The sequence below is a fragment of the Pararge aegeria genome, chromosome Z, assembly GCF_905163445.1.
Source record: "Pararge aegeria chromosome Z, ilParAegt1.1, whole genome shotgun sequence".
In the NCBI taxonomy this organism is placed as follows: Eukaryota; Metazoa; Arthropoda; class Insecta; order Lepidoptera; family Nymphalidae; genus Pararge; species Pararge aegeria.
This window is the reverse complement of record NC_053208.1, coordinates 16,830,730-16,851,486: the sequence shown is the minus strand read 5'-3', so window position 1 is coordinate 16,851,486 and position 20,757 is coordinate 16,830,730. Positions and strand designations below refer to the sequence as shown.

The 20,757-nt window shown below is 33.9% G+C and overlaps 2 protein-coding genes across 2 annotated transcripts; both read right to left on the bottom strand.

The window, feature by feature from the left end:
* Positions 1 to 4,802: 4,802 nt before the first annotated feature.
* LOC120636465 (vegetative cell wall protein gp1-like) lies at positions 4,803 to 6,301 on the bottom strand. Its single transcript, XM_039907949.1, has 2 exons — positions 6,194 to 6,301; positions 4,803 to 5,549 (listed from the first exon to the last, which is right to left on the bottom strand). Exons 1-2 carry the CDS (start codon positions 6,224 to 6,226, stop codon positions 4,815 to 4,817), a joined length of 768 nt encoding a protein of 255 aa, XP_039763883.1. The 5' UTR covers positions 6,227 to 6,301; the 3' UTR covers positions 4,803 to 4,814.
* Positions 6,302 to 15,159: 8,858 nt separating this feature from the next.
* On the bottom strand, positions 15,160 to 16,510 carry LOC120636604. Its single transcript, XM_039908149.1, has 2 exons — positions 16,460 to 16,510; positions 15,160 to 15,838 (listed from the first exon to the last, which is right to left on the bottom strand). The coding sequence occupies exons 1-2, from the start codon at positions 16,465 to 16,467 to the stop codon at positions 15,160 to 15,162; spliced, it is 687 nt and encodes a 228-aa protein (XP_039764083.1). The 5' UTR covers positions 16,468 to 16,510.
* Between the last annotated feature and the right edge of the window lie 4,247 nt (positions 16,511 to 20,757).

Below are 20,757 nucleotides of genomic sequence, written 5' to 3'. Positions count from 1 at the left end.
ATCGAGTTCTATTACTTGGATGAACAGAGTACAAATCCACTGAAGTGTAGGAACAAATCTATTTATAAGTATAAGTCCCTAGTACATCTGTCCATCCGTTTCTTTGTCAGTGACCTATGACTTTGGAAAGAAAGAACCTACTCTAAATATTCACATTATATTAAACTGTTAATGGATTAACAAGAAAATAAATTACAATCAAAAAGGGGAATCCTAAATGGATAGAATCTGTATTACCGGTGCTTAAGATAATCTGAAGAAAGTGAACTTTTTTTCTTAAATGCGAATAGAATAGGAACATGATTTCGTCAGATTCACGTGTCTTGTCTAAGTTATGTTCTTCCTTAGACGATAAAAATGACTACTTTCCGCTACAGTGGGCTTGTAGATTCGGTAAAGGCTTGTGCTGTGCTAATCGTAATTTACCAACTTTTCGTGATAATAATTGCTTCAATACCAATCACGAATAGCCCTATATAGGTCCCAAAGGAATAGTCTATTTCATACACGTGCTGGAAATTTTTTTTATTCATATCAAATTTTATTCCAAATAATTTCTCAAAAAGAAAATTTAAAAATTATTGCGTAGGGTACCCTTTATAGATTCACTGTTATAATATCAAATGTATTGTTGATTTACTTAGCAAATTAGCATGTTCATTTTTCAAACATTGATTTACTATCTGGTTTCGACAAATATGTTACATATTTAACGGAACATGCACGTTTAAGAAATAAACTTGGTCTGACTGACTTTGCACTGATATTACGTTGCATCAATCGAAAATAAACAAGCTGGATCAAAGGCACTGCCTACGGCTACTTTTGCCTGCCAGCCAACCACAAACGTAGGTACTAATATTTGCTTAGACATGGTTCAAACGTTATCGCAGTTATCAAATATTTAAACAATCTCAATATCTAAACGCAAATTATAGCTTTATGAAAAGGTTTGGGTAGTTATTTATACCACTTAAACAAAAAAAGTAAAAATTAATCTCAAAATACTTATGCAAGCGTTATTTATTTATTTATCGAAATGTTTTTAACTAGGTAGACCGCTTCAATATCGCGTCTTCAATATATTTACTCGTCGTATCTCACCTCCTTAGCCGCCGCAATAAATTACTATGTACTAGGAAGGTACTTACTATCGTGGTAAAATAATAAGTTTTTTTGCTTTTTAGACCAATAAGTTTAAGTTCGAGTGAAGTTATAATTTTTTTTGTATTACCATAATAATATTTAACAATATCAACGTATTTTATAGCAACATACTATAATTTTGCTTTTATGGTTAATTGTAGACTAAATTATTATTTTAGAATATAAATTTTAAGTTTTGTTTGTGATTATATTCAAAACCGTCCATACGATACATTCCAATGTTTAGTGTAGGTAAATAAAAAAATTATTACAATAAGATTTAGGGAGATTTATAAAATCTTATTAGTTAAATGTAATCTCAATATAACTTTTTTGTTAATTTTACTTTTAGTTTTTGATTTAAACGCTTCGTTCGTTCGGAGTAAGTCTAGAAAAATATATATTTAGTTTATAAAATATTCACTATTGAAACATGAATTTCAATGAATTCCGCATTGCTGGCGAACCGCAGTGGTCCGCGTTTGTTGCGCCAACTAAAACACTTAATATAGGTTATTCAATAAATTTTTATATCAATTGCATTGGTTGATTGAAAATTCTGCGGTCATATATGAAGTTTATAAATTGGTGGAGACTATTTAGGTTGATGGGTTCGCATGTAGATCTCTAGGTTTAATTCGCTATTGCTGGGATTCATATTTACTTCCCTTTTGGCGCGCTGGTCATTAGTATAGTGGTTGTCATCATCTGCGGATTACGTAGTTCAATGCAAAACAAGTCTTGGCCCAAACCCGGAATATAAACCAACCTCCTGATTTGGGCAAATAATGGTTTTGTATCGGACTCTTCAGGTCATTTCAGTCCATGTCTGGAGCTGACAAATTGGCGGTGTCGCCTCACTTGCGTGGGAGAACATGAATAAGGCCGTCACTCGCAGTTATTGACACTAATGTGATAAAAATTGGTAAAGCCCATCCACTCACATTTGATCAGCTTGGAGGGTGGTCTTAAACCTCTTTTGACGACTTCCCTGGCGCATCGGTGAGCGCTGTGTTCGCTCGTTTTAAGTTGGAGCAATTTGGGAATTTATTATTACTGAATTTTCTCTAGTCTGGTCTGATGTGATGCTTCTGCTATGACAGTTACCACCTTATAGACAAAGCCGTGACGCTAAGCGATTTAGCTTTTCGGTAAGATGTCGCGTAGATACCGATAAGGGGTTTCAGTTTAATTCTACCTTACTCCCTAACAGGTTAGCAAATCATCATCTTAGACTGCATTTTTCATTAACACCAGGGAGAAATGCAGCTAGGATAGCCTCTGACTTGTTGTGAAATAAAAAAAACAACCTTCTCTCTTATATGACCGCAGGCCTGTTCATACCAGCCAGGTAATGAGTTATTTGATGACGATGGCATCTCTATTAGTCCTAAGATTCTAACCTATAACATCTTTGTGACCAATGAGTTTTATACCTCTGAAAGAAATAATTAACCTCTGCTTTTACAATACCATAACAATAATGCAATTCTGTAAAATGCTGGTAGACTAAGCATAGAATTAATAGTATCTACTAAAATAGTAGTTACTGTTAATTCCACATTAAATCTTTCTGTTCATATTACGTAAGACAACTTAATATCTTGCTCCGAGAAAAGACAATTGTTTACAAAATTACAAATATAAATTACTCCGTGATCATGCAGGATGTAATTCTGAAGCGTAAGCGCTCGGTGATCAATATTTTTCATTAATTGGTTGCTTATTTTTTAGGACAAATTTTGAACTAACGTACTGTGCAAACCTGTACTCTGAACTGTAACGTTCTCTTTAGGTCAATTTATGTCACTGATTTTGTATAACGTAGAAATGTTAACTTAATCAAAAATGTATTCGAGATGTAAAATTATAGACCTCTTCATACTTGACTGTTCAGTTTTACAAGCAGCGTAGTCCTTATGAGTGGGATAATGTTATTTTCTATTTCTGCTGATAAAAGCTTAAACCTAATGAACTTTAATAACAACTGTGTTTCTAACTTCATTAGCTTTTCGAAGTATAAATATTGTTAGGATTCTGAGCTCTTAATAGTGTTTACACGTAGGTACAGCAAAGCAAGGTAATAGGCACTTTTATACATCACACACAGACACACAGACGAGCCACGTTGCACTGTTATTTTATTAGTCAGTATAACCACTTCGTTGATGTCTGATGGGTATCTAAGTAGTTTTCTTGGCAGTCAGTCTTTATAACAAATTCAAAGAAAATAATTGTTTTGATGCATTTATAAAACAGATGTATTGATCGCTTCCTGTTCTTTCGTACAAACATTGGTGGTTTTAGGTAAATAACAAAGTTAAAATCACAAAGGTTCTCGTCATTAATGTTTATCGTTTCAGTGTATTGTATTGCGAGTTCACGCGTTACATATTATAATTGAGGCAAATAGTAACAATAAAAATGTCAACTATTTTTAAAAACTCTTCAAAAAAATTTACGTCACTAAAATATTCTTCGTATTGTTAATATTTTAATGTCTTAGAAAACTAATTTACAATACACAGCCTTAACCTTACTGTTTGTCCAGACAGAGAATTATCTCGCAAATCGTCTTTGTCACTGTGTGCCAATAGACGGTCAATAAACTTTGAGTGCGTGGTAACTCGTTTTTATTAAATCATATCAACCGATGGCCTAGTGGTTAGGATTTTAGGCTACCTTTCAGGGAGACCAAGCTCGATTTTCGGCACGCATCTGTAACTTTATGGAACTACCTGCGTTTTAAGCAATGAAACATCACTTTCTTTAACAGTGAAAAAAAAAACGTCGTGAACCATTTATATCTGAGAATTAATTTCATAAAATTCGTAAAGGCGTGTGAAGTCTAATGATCCACACTTTGCTAGCGTGGTGGACTTTGGCCTATACCCTTCCCATTTTGAGTGGGCCGGCAATTGAAGATAATGACATCAACCGATGAACGTCCACTGCTGGACTTAGGGGTTTTGTAGAATACGATCGAATCATCATTTTATTTTATTAAAGGTGGTTTAGAAATCCCGCGGCAGCATGCTACTTAAATAGGATTAAGGATGCACGATGCTCGATGCATATTCTAAATTTACTTAAGAAGCATATTTTATAAACTCTATTTAGATATATATATATATAAGTTATTTTGATGCATTAGATTACACTATATGATAATATGATTAGGAATTAAAGATTAATTAGATTTTAAATCACTTTATGTTAAAACATTACATAAAACTATATTATAAATTGTTCGTAAGCTTAGGTAAGTAAGGAATTGTGTATATAACTTGAGCCCTCAGGTGATCCGTCCAATTGATGTAGTTGTAAAATAAAATCGTGTTTTAGTATATATTATTATGATTAGAGAATAAAAATTAATTGATAATAATATATAGTGTCATCAAATAAATTAGTTTTTAAAACTAACGAGTTTTGATAACGATGGCTTTATGTAAATTGTGATTTAGTTAAAACTAATTTTATTGATGACATAAAAGTAGATTAATTTTAAATAAAAGTAATTGTTAACTTAATATGATTTAAAATAAAAATAAATAGATTAATTAATGTTTTTTATTATCTACAGGTTTACTATAATACTTTAAGATCTATTTTTTTTTAAATAAGGTCTTAAAGTATTATAGTTTCTCCAAAATTATATCACCTTTTTATCTATAATCTTTGAAATATTTTTCATATTTTCGTATCCTTCTATGATCTCTGTAATACGGGCCGGAATTATACTTGTCCAAAATCTTATGGAGTTTCCTTCGAATCATTTTATTTTTATGTTTTTCGAGCATATCAGCATAAATGTCCGAGAAAGGCATTATATTAATGCCGCCGTCTCTTGTTACTAGACCATGCATTCCTGGTACAAAACCTGTTGGTGAACGTTGGAGTGACGGATAGTATGGGAATGAATTTTGATATGGCAGTGAATTATAAGCCGAGATAGGATTTTCGTGTGAGTATGGATATGGATTTGAAGATATCGATATCACGGAAGCTGAACGTGGTGCTGGAAATAAGCTTGAAGATCCGGCTATTATTGGTGAAGGTCCCGCTCTTAATGGTGCGGAAGGCAGTATTGGAAGAGGTGGAGGCAATATAGGAACCGGTGGAGGTAATAATGAAAGAGGATGAGGCGGCATTGGTATCAACATTGAGGGCGCTGGGGGTAGTGGATTTGCTGCTGGTGGTTCTTCAGAGCTTGCCTGTCTCACTGTATTAGCAAATTTACAATACTCGGGTATATTCCTAGGATACCAGTAAAGCGGGTTGCAAGGGTCTTCACCAGGAGGCAATTTACTTTTATTTGAATACATTTTAATAGGGTCAATGTAGCTTATACCAGATATAGAACAGTCTATAAAATTTATCCATAATAACATTAATAGTTTCTGAAAATATAAGAGTTAATTACAGAATAGTTTAATCAATAAAATCTCTCGAATCCTTTCGTGTCAAATTTAAAGAAATAGGTATACTTATAGTAGCCTCGCAATATATTTATAATAATATAATCTTTATTAAACAAAACATTAGTAATTATAAACAAAAAGTCGATATAAACAGTCGAAATACTAGAATCGGACATAAATTAGTGATATCTTCATATCGTCTGAGAAAAGTACAGAAATCCTATGTTAGGATGGGCTTTCATAACATGATACCGAAGGTAATATTAGATCTACCTTTACCTGAGTTTAAACAGTATATTAAAATTCATTTAACAAATCGTGGTTACTACACAATTGATGGATTCCTTATCGACAAGGCTTGGAAGTAGGCCACTCCGCTCTCATCTCTCACAAAACAGAGAATTTCTAAAGATTGTTAAACTTTAAAATTATGTTGGAAAAGAGCACTCTCAGGCTCCTTCTCTACTCCGTGGGATCTGCCTTCCCAACCGGTGGTAGAGTCAACAAACAGACTGACTTGACCTTTCATAAGTGCTTATAAACTAGGCCTACTTGAAACAAATGAATTTTGAATTTGAATTCAATACAAAAATTCTATAGATAAAAATAATACTTGTACTTACAGTAAAAATAATTTTCATTTTTATGCCTTTCATTACAATAGTTGATGATAGCAATGATTGGAGTTGTGATTTAAGGGAAATTCCTCTCTTTATAGGTTCGTACTTACCAACGAAGACTTTTTTTAAGCGGACAATAGGGTCTCGTTCATTGTTTTCATAGAACAATGAGCATAGAAAATGAGTAAACTTTAAAGTAATTTGAAAAACGACAGAATTCAATAGTGTGGATGTTAAAACGGTAATAGTTAGTTTGGTTGTTGTATACTTATAATAAAAATATTAGATATTTGTTTGTTTGTAATTGATAAACTCTGAAACAAATGACCCGATTTCAATAAATCTTTTTCCATTAAAAAACTCCATCCAAAAGTAACAGGCTATTTAGGCAATATCCTCTTACAATTATGTAAACAAATATGTATGAAAGCTTCATAAGTGCCTGTGATAAGCCTACATGAATAAAGAAATTTGGAATTTTGAATTTTGAATATGTTTGTTATAGCGTGGCCTTTATAACATCGATATGCTGCTTATAATCCAAGATATTAGGCATGCGTGTTTTATTTAACATTACCTTACTTGTGTTTTATAAATGATTTCCCAATTAAGTGAAGTTTGTACCTCAAGCTTGTACTGCAAGCTACATGTATAAAGAGGGAACATTTTTATTTAGCCGGATACTACAGATTATTTTTTTAATACCATCAAAGAGTTTTTAAAACGGCTTAAAAAAGTTAGTATTTTCCAAAATGAAAATATATTTCGAACCTTCTTAATTATGATAAATAAATGTTAAATTTGATCAAATTATTCACAATTCATAATGAGTTAAGTTTAAAATAAAAAAAAAAACCCTTTGTTATATTCAACTTTCTGTGTGGTGACGGCAGATTAGAATACTGCTTTCACAACCCGTCTCATCACGCGGTGTCGTACGAGGCGACTAAACTGTTATATGCTATTCAAAATTCAAAATTCAAAATACGCCTTGATGAAATAATTGTAGAGTCATTGGGACATCTTTGTCTGGTGGGTGGGCTTTTGCCGTGACTAGTTACCGATCTACCGACAAACACGTGCCGCTAAGCGATTTAGTGTGCCGTTGCGATGTCGCTTAGAAACCGATTTGGTATGACTACCATACTCCCTAAGAGGTTAGCCTGCTACAATCTTAGACTGCATTATCACTTACCACTAGGTGAGATTGCAGTAATTGGCTAACTTGTAGTGGAATAAAGAAAAAAATAACATAGCCTGTATGCAGCGAACAATGCTGTCTTTGCGCAAAATGAAAAAACCGTCGCGCTATTCTCCGTAATTTATTTGGTTAATATTTTCGCTTTGTGGTTGATTATCATAAATTTAAAATTTTCGGTTAATGTAGTAGATTTCACTCCTCCGGGATTAAAAATAAATCGAGGCAATCGAGGCGAATCACGAGTGAATGAATAGTCTATTGCCCTAGAAATCTGGGGAGTGGCCTACGAAACTTTCATACTCTGGATAAACAACAAAAATGATCGGTAGTTTTCTGAAAACATATGTTAAAGTTTAACCTGTAACGGTAATAAATTAAAATTAAAGTGTGAATTCTTTACGCCTTAGATTGGCATGGATAGATATAGCTTCGTGGCATCCTTTACATTCCCGTGGTGAGTCACGGTAACAGTTAACTAGTCTAAAGTAAATAAAATAAAATACTAATACATACATACCTACTACTATTCATCAATAGCTTATAACAGTCCACTGCTGGATTCAATCACCACACGGCTATTAATAAGTTATAAGTAATTAAAAATATCACTTGCCTCGACGGTGAAAGAAAACATCGTGAGGAAACGTGCATGCCTGAGAGTTCTACATAATGTTCTCAAATGATGTGAAGTCCACCAATCTGCACTGGGCCAGCGTGGTGAAGTACGGCCTTAACCCCTTCTCATTGTGGGAGGTAACCCGTGCCCGGTAGTGGGCTGGTAATGGGTCGATATGTTGACGATGATGATGATGTATGAAAGTTATTAAATACTATAACTAGTTCGGAAAACAGGTAGGTACACTTTTTATCTGTGCAAAATAAAACAAAATTTATGTGTTATGTTTAAGTACTATTGATTCTGATTTGTATTTCTTTTATGACAAGAATTGTTTCTTTCCAATAAATCTTCAATAATTAGCGACTTAGCTCCGTTCGATGTTTGTTTTTGTAAAATCGTGTTTTTCGTTGGAGATATAACGATATAATTGTTTGTTAAAGTACATAAAATATAAAACCGTGAAGTGAAGCGCTGATAGCCCAGTGTGTATGACTGCAACTTCACTTTTGGGAGCGGCTGAGTTCGAATCCCAGAACGCTCTCTGACTTTTCTAAGTTATGTGCGTTTTGTGCATTTGAAATATCACTTGCCTCGGTGCCTTAGAGTTCTCCATAAAAGTTGTTCATGTTCTCAAAAGTGTGAAGAAATCACGTGGTGGTCTACGGCCTTAATCCTTTCTCACTGTGGGCCCTCGTCACCCCTGTGGGTCTCATCCGCACCCTGTAGTGGACCGATAATGAATTGATATGATGATGAGTGCACAATAGCGAATGAAAGTTGTTATAGGAAAATGTTACACTGTTATAAATTGCGCACGGATGAAGTCGCGGGTAACCGCTAGTTAGTCAATATTCGTGTAACATTTTCACGATATGTTAAACATTGTTAATTAGCGTAAAATGAGTGAATGATTTCTAAAGTGCGGTCGCATGTATTATTTTGTCAAACCGTACAGCATGTTTTAATCAAATCAATGCTATCCCTAGCCAACGTTTATGGTGTTTGTTTAATTTGAATAAATAAAACCACTTTTATTGTACCTACGTACTCACAACACAGCGTATACAAATTGGCAGCCTTATCGCTCCATAGCGATTTCTAATACACGCCACCAATGCAATGGCGTAAAAGAAATAGCTACAAATAAAAAGTTGGTAATGCATATACAACGTGTAACGGAATGACGAAATACTGTTGTAGGAAAAATAGGTATTAGCTTATAGATACTAATTCCTACATCCTGGATTACCGAGCTAAAAGGAACCTGTATCTTTCTGTACGTGAGAGGGAAAACCTTAAAACATATTTATATGCATACCTATATAAATGTTATCTTTTCAAAACAAAATTTGTTAGATGTCCTTACTAAAATTACCACCACATTTACCACCACCACACCACATATCCGCCACCACATATATTACATATATGTTTGGATAGTTATCTTCTTTATTAGCAATAGTGTATACTGTATGTACAAACGAGATAATACGTGATGCGAAAAAATAAGAAAATATAAATATCGTTCAGACAACCTTTGGTAACAAGATAGGGCTGAGAGAACGCGGGATGCTAAATATAAATAAAGCATTAGAAAAGCATAATATTTCTTAACTTGATCAAGTATTGCAATACTTCTCCTTTAAACTACCTCTGTAGGTAGAAATTATGTGCAATAATATGGTAAATATATGGTAAGATTTACTGCACTCAAATACGTTTACAATATTGTAACTGCGTCAAAGTAGCTCTTTGCAAATACATTTCCATCCGTAGATAGAAATTATTAGAGGATTCGCTCTGATAAATTTATCGTGGCAGTGAAGCATGATGTTTTCCCTTATCGCTTATTAAAGGCAAAATACGCTCTGATAAATTAATTTATTTCATTAGAATATATTTTACGTTAGTGATGAAGAATACCTTTTTATTATACAGTTTTCGTTAAACAACAAGTTTTTACTGACTCAATAACGAATAAATATATAAATAAACTATGTAAAAATCAAAGGTAAAAAAATAGTATAAACTCCTGTTTTAAAAAGTGGACTAACCAACAAATAAAGTACACTTGCCAGAACGCTTCGAAACAGAATCGTTTGGCGTAAGTTCTTTGTCAGCAGGGTGGTCATTAACCACGGCCGAAGCCTTCCACAAATCGACACCAGAGAAAATAAGCAATTATATGTTCCCAAACTGTTCCCGGCTAGAACCCAGAGACCTCCCACTTATGAGACGAAAGTGCTTGACTCTGCGCTTAGTACTATGCAACATTTTCGAACGAAAAACTGCGCTGCTTAAATTCGATTCTGGCATTTGATAGACTGCTTTGTTCTAAAGCAGAACCATGCTACTATTTTGTGTATCCATAAATAGGTATGTCTTTATTATGCAATTAATTGAAAGGGAAGTCAAACTGGTTCAAACCATTTTGCGTAAATAAAACAGACGTAGTACTAGCTCTATGCGATGTACTATTCACTTTGATACTAACCTAAATGCCAGATTAATTAACGATGTGGTGATGATTTAGTGGTGGTAGCAAAAATGATTTCGATTCGGACAACCAGTACATTCTCAATGGCGCATGTTTATCAATAGGGAACGCATTTGAGTAACCGCAAATTTCTAAAATGCATGCCTATGATACCTGGCATAATTCGCTGTGCGAAATTTCACCGTTTCAGCGACTGGGCAAACACCACCCATTACATTATATATAATATTACATTATTATCAGTCAATAAATGTCATAAATTGAAAAGTGTGTTACATAACAATAACAAATTTTAAACACAAAGATTCAAGATTTAGATCCCTGTTGCCTATTCGATTATTAACTTTACTGACAAGGTTTGAAAATGTAATCTTACAAGAATCTTCCTGGTTATCTAATTAGCTAACGTAACTAAGCCCCATTTCTCTGGAGTTTTGTTCATCTCTCGGAAATCGGGATTAAGTTATTAAATAGCTTCCATTATGGAATAAAAGAGGTATTTAATTAAAAATATAATAGACCTTTGATCTACACACTATAATAACGAATATGGGAACATAATAGAACATATGAAGAAACATACAAACATACAAAGAAATTTAGCAAAGTAAAGTCGATTAATGTGATCGATTAACTTGCCCACTAATTATATAAATGGAAAAATCGTTGCCTAAAACAAAGTCACTTTCCAATTTTTTTTGTGGTTTTCACATATATCTACGATTTATGTTAATTTCATCATATCCTTGTTGACCTGTCTCATAGAAGCCTTTCAATTTCCCGGGAAAAAGGTAGCTTATGTAGGTAGCGTTTTGGCAACTAGTCCTTTTTACTAACATATTTATAATAACGAATTAAAAAATATTGCCGAAAGTAATCAACCGTACCCTATTCCAGAAAATAATTGGCTTTCTGCAATGGTATACATTGCATAACTTCCGAACAACTTTCAAATTTCGTAAAGTTTTATAAAAAGGTTACATTTATACGGCTTCATTAACCGTGTCATTTTGTTGTGGTTCATTTGATTGGAACGTTCATAAGTTCAGAGTTTGTGGAGCTTCTTGGTTTATTGTTTTCGTAAACAAAGCAAAAAAATATGTTTTAACGTTGCAGCTTGCGAAATACTTGAAGTATTTTTTTGTTGATACCTATTCACGCGCTGCTGATTCATCCATCTATATAACTTAATCTAATGGATGGTCGGAAATAAAATCAATTTAGGATGGAAATTATAAATAATAACATTCTAGACAAAATACTAACAACTTTAATAATACATTGCTGTCCAGCTGTTTAGCTTTCTGTGCAACTTTCTATGAATATAATTTATTGTTCAAAAAAAACAGAGTGCCGTCTTTAGGAGTTTTGTTAGTAACAATGTACATCATTTTTACTAACAAAACTCCTAAAGAATGAATAAAAAGATCACTCGAGTACGAGTCAGAATCTTGCATCAAGGGTTGAAGCGAAATAGTTATTTGCTTAAATAAATAATTGTTTGACCGCTTCGTAATCACCGACCCGTTTAACAAAGCTTGTTTGTATAGGATTAGTGCTGCTTTTAAAATAAATGTGCGAACTGGCTAGAGAATTTCTTTTATTTTTCACCGGCTTCGAAGTCAGACCCTACCGAAAATAATCAGCTACACTCTCATGTATTTAGTTGTAGTAGAGATTTTTGCGCCATGCTTATTTCTGCCGCTAAGCAGCATTGTTGCAATGCTGTGTTCCGGTCTGAAGGGCATGGTTGCCGGTGTAATTAAAGGCACATGAGGCTTAACACCTACGCCTGGGGTTGATGGACAAAGGGTGGCATGTTACAGGATAAGTTCCTTGTAAGCCCTGCTTAGTATTGCCTTATTTATAGGGGATGGTTTTCCCCTTATCATTAGGTGGGCGATCTGCTTGGCTCGTCAGCTACCACTATAAAAAAAAAAACTCCCACATAATAACAACTCGACGGCCGACTGGCGCAGTGGGAAGCAACCCCGCTTACGGATTCCATGGCCGTGGGTTCGATTCCCACAACTGGAACATGTTTGTGTGATGAACATGAATGTTTTCCAGTGTCTGGGTGTTTATCTTTATAAATCTGTATGACTATTAATAAATATAATTCATAAAAATATTCATCTTAGTACCCATAACACAAGCTACGCTTACTTGGGGGCTAGATGGCGATGTGTGTATTGTCGTAGTATATAAAAATAAAAATTGTACTGATGAGACTGCTGCTGAATGCTACCAAGAAACCTTGTCATTTATGGATTGTTTAACATTATGTATGATAAATTAAACACTTGCTTGTAATGACAGAAACCCCGACTTTTAGAATATAAAAATAAAGTTATTTTATAATATCATTATATTTCTCTAGTAGCAATCTAGTCTGTTCAACGCACACAATTTTTAAGCCCGCAATTGTGACGCTTTAGCAAATAAAAGTACCTACTGTGCAAAGCGTAAAATTTGTATGTATCTACTATTTTGGTACGAGACTCTATAAATGGTGTATCAAATATACATTTTAAATACTAATATTTTTTCGCTTTGTTGAAGCTCTATAAAATGGAAGGTGGTCTGGGATGTAAATGTAAAAGGGGAATATCGCAAGCGCAAAAGACGAAGCTACAAGGAGATTAGAAGATGTAATACTGTTGAAGCCTTAAAAGCTTACTTAACGTCAAAAATACTATTATATTTGAACTAGTCTGCGATTTGTTATGGCTCTGACATGGTGCTCATTTCCGTTTCCGCCGGAACTGAGGATATAAAGACAGAATTCTAACATTTACAGCTAACAACTCAAGTGTTATATTAATATTCTTTGCTAAATAATAACGAAAATCACCTCTAAATTTCTCAATTATTTTCGACGAAAACGCGATATCGCGTCTTAATTATTTATGATAGGTACTCGTAATTGAAGTTTGTATTAATTTTATTTAGTAGGTACATTCATACAAAATTTAAATTTATATACTTTAAAGAAGAATTATCGTAATAGTATTTGTATGGAGTAAATATAAAAAGTAGGATATGTCGTATAGTTAGCATATGTCGCACGGGATATGTGCACGTAAATGATTTATGGGATATAGCAACAGGTATGAGCAAATTTGCTTACAAAAATACCTTCGCACGCATCAGTTACCAACAATTACGTTCGAGTAGTATTGATCTGCTTTCGCTGCAGTTTTAATTTAATGAGTGCATTGGCAAGCTTTTTTGCAGTTGCTCCCTACCGAATAAGCTGAAAATTTTGCATACGCGTTTAATTTTATTGATAATGCATGGTTAGCCAATTTATGTTATTCTAATTTCAATAAAGCGGAAATTCTATAGATTGCAAAATGTTATTTTTTATGCGGCCTCATCATATGTCAATGGGTGTCCATTAAAGGGTTTACTTAGAAAAAAGAAACATCATTGTATTTTACCAAATTTCAAACAGGCCTACAAAATTCTCAAACAAACCAAACGAATCCAATAAGAGTGCAGATTCTTGGTTGTTCTCGTATTACCTCCATAGGTTTAAATGTAAGGACAACCCATCATGTAAATGCGATCCAGAAACAGCACAGGATATTATTCACATCATATTCGAATTCCCAAGATTTGGAAGACAGAGATATCACACTGTAATGTAAATTAGAAAAACCATAAAACCAGAACTATTTAATGATTTGATGAGCAATATTGAAACAGGGGAAAAATTCCTTGATTATTGTGAGAACTTTGCAAGAATTATAATAAAAGAAAACAAGACTAACTAATCTGTGAACAGTGCAACAACCCTTCTACATAAATCAATACATTAATATACCATACCACACAATATGTCTGTAATATACATCTATATATAAACCATCTAAACATTAAAACATCCGCAATACTAAAATTGTCTTCGTTCCCAATGTCGAAGGAAAAAAGGAAGGAACACAAAAATAAACATTGTATAATAAATTGAAATACAACTTGTAATTGGATGATCTTAACACGGTATAATTTACTTTTAACTAAGTCAATGTATTACATTATAGAATTTTTGGTTTTCCTACTAACTACGGGAAATACTGTTATTCCACACAGTTAGTTGTACAGGTACAGCAGGAGTATAATCTGAAAACCAGTAATAGCACCTACCAAATTTATTTTGTTAGAACCCCGGGCGCAAGAACGACGGGGTGCTATAAGTTTAACGTCTGTGTGTGTGCCTGTCTGTCTGTGGCATCGTATTTCCCGAACGGATGAACCGATTTTGATTTTGTTTCTTTTTTGTTCAAAAGGTGAATTACACATCCAAGATGGCCGCCACCGCAAAATGGCTAATTTGATTATTTTTTTACAACTGACTCAATATTGGTATAAAAGTCGGGGGTTTTACATTTTTATTTTGTATATAACTAGCTATCCCGGCGAACTTCGTACCGCCAAACAATTTTTTTGATGATCATATTTTAATACTTTCTATCCTATTCCGGACTAAGAATAATCCAAAAAATCAAATATCATAAAAATTGGACCAGCTGTTCTTCAGTTATAGTGCTAACACAACTTTCTTTTATATATATAATAAGATAGTTAAGTGATGAAATATGCAAGGTGTAGTACAGCCAAGGTGTGTAAAGATATAAAGGATATATAACTTAATTAAATTTCTTTATTTTTAGTAAAGCTATTGCATCGTTGCCTTTTTTAACAGAATCTACAACTAAATTTCCATTACTATTTTTCGTATTCGTTTTAATTTTATTTTCTTGATGCGTATCAGTATTTTTGATTCCGGTCTGCATATTGGTAAATAAATTAGAAGTATCATATGCTCGGGCAAGTTTTTTAATCATTGCAGCACTTTTATACGATACTGGTTGTTTGTACATAGCAATAACACCTAAGTGTGGTGAAACTCCCAGAAATGGTACACTTGGGAGATCTTGTACATCTCGTTTTAATAGTTCATACAATATTTCATATTGCGACGGAGTTTTTCTTTCAACTGGTAAGTATTGCAGGTCAGGTTTATATTCAGTTGTGATAATTGGACTATAAATATAATTATACGGATACATAACTGCTGGTGCCTGAACTGATCTCTCCTTGACGATCCTGTATGGCGATAATGTATTTAATCTGGACCGCATTAAGTTTTCAAACATTTGTACACATTCTTGTGGCAAGTGCAGTGGATGCCAGTAGAATGGGTTGCATTCGTTAACATCTCTGTAGCGTTGTTCAAAATTAAAGTGGTCCATGTATGTGACGCCCGTTATGGATGCTACCAAAACTTTAATAGCTCCACAAAGAAGTATTGTATAAGTCAAATTTCTGAAAGACAAAATAAATTACTCCCTTATTATTGGGTATATGCAATACTTTGCAGAATTGCATGATATCCAATTTACGTTGAATTTAATTTGCTATAGTTACTTCGCGAAAAGATTATAGCAAAGTAAGCTCGATGCTCAGTTACAGTTAGAGGCAAAATGGGGTATCAGTGGTTTTAAGTCGCGTCACATCAGGTGTCATATAAAATGACTTTATATAAGGATTAATAGCTAAAAGTTTTATTTTATTAAAAACCACAAGTTTTTGATACATCATGTTTGTTTGTTTTACAAACCTCTCATTATTTATTTATTTCTGTAGTATGCAAAGTCTGGGACATGCCGGAAAGATATCACGATTTTGAATAATATGGCCTTTCCCAACTTTCTTCGCTTTGGAGCGTTCACTAGGCCGTTGGTCTCGGTAATATCAGTTACATGTGACAATAATTACTCTAAACCACCAGCCCGCAATACTACAGCGTGGTGGGAAAAAACCCTTAGAACCTTTCTCTTATGAGAAAAGAAGGCCATTCCCACACAATTGTACTTTAATAAGCTGAGCATACATAAAATATAAATATTAGGTATAACATGACTGAAAAAATATGGTATTACTTACCGTTTCATTTTGCACTAATGTCGCGAGTTGGCGGAATGAGCGAAACGTCTATTTCTTTCAACAGAGCATTGTTAACACCTGTTCATAGTTTATTTTCTCATGTTTCAGAGTATGTCAATATTAACACCACCTGTTCGTTATGTAATGTACTGTGTGAAGGAACTGAACGCTGTAATCACGCATACTCTTAAAAACTTTATCAAACAACTTTGCGAGACAATAGTTAATTTATTCGAAACTACTTTGCTTGACGGCTTTTTCGACCGTCTTAAACTTGTGTAGTGAGTTTGCCACTCTTCTTCTTGCCCTGTCGCACAGTCATGGCACCGCTTTATCTTTTTTTAAATCTGAATAAATTAGTGCACAAACTTTTCCTGCAAATAATCTATTTAGGGACTTTCAAAACATTCAGGTTATTTTTCCTTTGTTATGTTATCATTACATAGTAATTATCTTTGTCTTCTTCTGTTCCTGAGCCGATTCTGTACTTGGTTGACCTGAACCGTCCGTTGTGCAGCTCCCCGCTGGATCACTCCGGCCAGCCGAACTTACCTCAGAAGCTTAGGAGGCCGTCAGTGTGCTTCATGGAGTGTTGCTGAGAAGTCATGGTGTGCTACGCATTGTTCTAGTACTCTTTTGCATTGGGGCAGTACATGTATCGTTTTCATCTGTTTCCATGCATGCTCAGCACTTTGACATTCAGTTATACCTAAAATGAAAATGTGTTTGTTTAATGGGCAGTGCCCTGTTATCGTACCTACAACAGTCCTTAGTTTAACTCGGTTTAGTTGCAGTAATTTGGTTGTTAGTCGCCGGTTGAGTCTGGTAGGGCATTCTTTTCGTGTTTGTAATCTTTTTCTTAAGTGTGTTGTTTTTGTGTTTGTTTATGGAGCCATGTTTTGTATTCACAAACATAGTAATTTTATTAGTTAATTGAAAAATGCATAAAGATACGAGGGCTTTCTATGGGTATCATTTTTGCTATGACCATAGATTAGTGCTCGTTTTAACTAACCAAGTACAAGGCAATGCCTAAATAAGAAACGCCTATACAAAGGAGTTTCAGCAATTATTAGCTATCACCTAAAAGTTGGTGAAACGATTTTTTTCTACAAACATCGCCAAATATAAACCATTTGGCATACGATTTAAGCGATGCCTAGGTTTAGTGAAAACGGTCACATACAATTATGTAGATAATAAATCCCTCCCCCAAGATAATATCGATAATTTATATATAGGTACTAGGATATTTCAATTCCTTTTTTTTAAGATACCGTTTAAAGATAATCTCATTAAATTTATTTTTTATAGTTTATGTAAATACCTTAAAATTTACTAACCATTTATAAAGTCTAAGAATTTTGCCTAGCTATCCTAGTTGAGTGCACTTTAAATGTATTTTTGCCTATTACACGTACGAGTAGATACATTGATTTAATTAATCACATATAAGTATATGTTTGGATCCCTAGCGCCGTGGTAAATATTGTAGTCTTATAGCAAAGAAACTAATAGGTAATGGGTAGGTATGGCTTCAACATAGCCCTAAGAGGGTGACTCGCTACCATCAAAGACTTCATCATCAAAATTCAAAATTCAAAATTCGAAACTCAAAACTTATTACAGGCACTTATGAAGTGTTCATACATTTAACATGTTACACTAATGTTAGTGATGATGATAACTGCATTCGTTAACTTAAAACTAAAGCTATGAGGGTTCCATACGCGCCCTGGTCTAAGAAGAGCCCACCACAAACAGCCAAGCCCACAAAAAAACAAACTTAGCCATTACACATGGTAACGTGAGGGACTAACTAAGGAACAAAAAAATATTCAATAATAAGTCAGAAGATATAATATAGCATGCCTGATCGTTTAAGTAATTACACTTAGGTAGGTAACAAACGAAATAGCTTGTTTTATCCACTCTTTCCTGCAGCGTTTCGCGGGTATCTGTAAATTTTGATAAAAACTGGTACTAAGATGATCGGAGGCCGATCACAGTTTGTTGTACACTCTGTAAACATAAAATATATAAAATGTATAGGATAAAATAGTGCTTTCTGCAAAGAGTAACGTTCAATGCCTAAAATGATGAACGAAAAGCATCTTTAAATGTTTAAATCACATGCGACGGAAAATGCGTGTGGTTATTTAAAATAGATCCGTATAAGGCTCAGCGGAGTGTTTTAGATCGACTAAATACCAATAATTAGTTGCTCTGAAAAACTCCGTTTATTACGTATGGTTGGCCTTTTAGCCGAGCATGACGCGTCAGCGCACGCGGATATAGGAAAAATCTTATTATTACTGCAACCAAATTAGCTGTCCATAACTTCGAATCGTTCGCCCTTATGTTTCAGACACTGAAAAACATTCATGTTCATCACACAAACATGTTCCAGTTGCGGGAATCGAACCTACGGTCATGGACTCAGAAAGAAGGGTCGCTGCCCACTGCGTCAGTCGGTCAAATCCAATGTCATGAAGATTGGTTGTTGATTTTTACAAATCATATTTGATTATCAATTTAATATCTGGCAAATATGAATTTATGGTCTAAAGTATAATTTACCCACTTTATAAATTTACTGTAACATTACTTGGCTCGGTCACTTGCCCGCATGTTGGTTTGTACGCTCATTCGTTCGTTTTATCCCATCCCGAAATGTTTAGATTTGATAAGGAACCGCGCTTAAAAATATCTTTTGAGCATCGTGATTGATACAATTTGGTCACAGATAAAGTAGCCATAAAATATTTTTCTTCGCACTTGCTCGTAACATATACCTTATTTCATGGATATAAGGCTCACAATCCAATATATAAGGCACTTGTGTTTTTTTATGATGTCTCCATTAAGTTAAGTTTGTACCTCACTGCAAGTTTTAAGGATGAAGATGGAACACTTTTAATTTAACCGGGTAATACGGATTATTTTTTGAATACCAACAAAGAGTTTTTCTTCATATTCTTAAATGATAAAGATATTTTGAAGCTTCTTTTTTATGAGAAATTAACCTTTCATATTATCAAATTATTCAAAATTCGTAATGACTTATGTTTTAAATACGGAAATATTTCCTTTAATGTATTTTTATATAGAACTAGCGTACCCAGCCCGCTTTGCCGGGTTAGATTTTGCTTTATTTTATTTAAACAATAAACTTACATCATATCATCATAGTAAATAAAAGCTGTACTTGACAGTTTGACAGTTCAAAAATAGGAGTGCTCCGGTCGTCACCAAACTTTACAGGATTACTCGCCAGGTCAAATCGGAGATTCCCTGAAAGTTTCATTGAAATCGGTCCAGCCGTTTCGGAGCCTATACGGAACATACCCACACACTTTCTCTTTTATATATATAGATGTATATAGCTAACGATGCTGGATGTATGCTGGATGCGCGAAATAAAAACCGATATCCGATATGAGAAAACATACCAATAGTAGATTTCACTTCATCTATAATCCGGGCATAATATAAGCGAGGAACGAATCACTAGTTAAAATCCTGTTTCCACCAAAATCTAGACAGTGGCCTACGTTCATGCAGGATAACAAACACAAAAAAAAGGGTTAGCTACATCCTAAGAACGTATTAAAAAGTCTAGCCTGTTTTTTCTCTCAAGTGTGTTGATACCGTCGTATAAATCTATATGGTACATTGCTAATTACACTCTTGGTTTCCTTATCGCCTAATAATAGTCTAATAATGCCTTGACGTTAATATACAATGTCCCGCAGGGTGCGTATCTCGCGAGGCTTGCGACAGGCATTAATGTTGCAAACATTGCTGTCAAACGTCAATTTTCCATACAACAAATAAACAAAAATGCCTATCGCGAGATACGTAATACCCCTGCCGTACTCGTGGCTTGTACTTTACTAAAAATAAGAACGCTTACCAGTGACACCAATATTGGTCTGGTTTTCAGTACTTCGACCAGTTTCCTCTAAGTGTACAAAGTTAATACATTTTATTATTGCAGTTGTTCTTATAAATTATAGACAGTCACAAATGAAAATATTATGGTCTTACCATGCTCGAGTTGGGAATCTTCGAGGATGTCAATGTTTTCTGGATACAATAATTAAAATATTCAATTATATAGCTCAAGTAGAATTTATAATAAAAATGACAGATAACATAAAGAAACATACGGGCACAAACAAAAATACCCTACTAATATGAATATATTACTCGGTCTGTTATTTAATTTATATAAATTCATATTTATTACTAAAAGGTACTATTATTATTATTGAAATAGGCCTGATAAAACATAT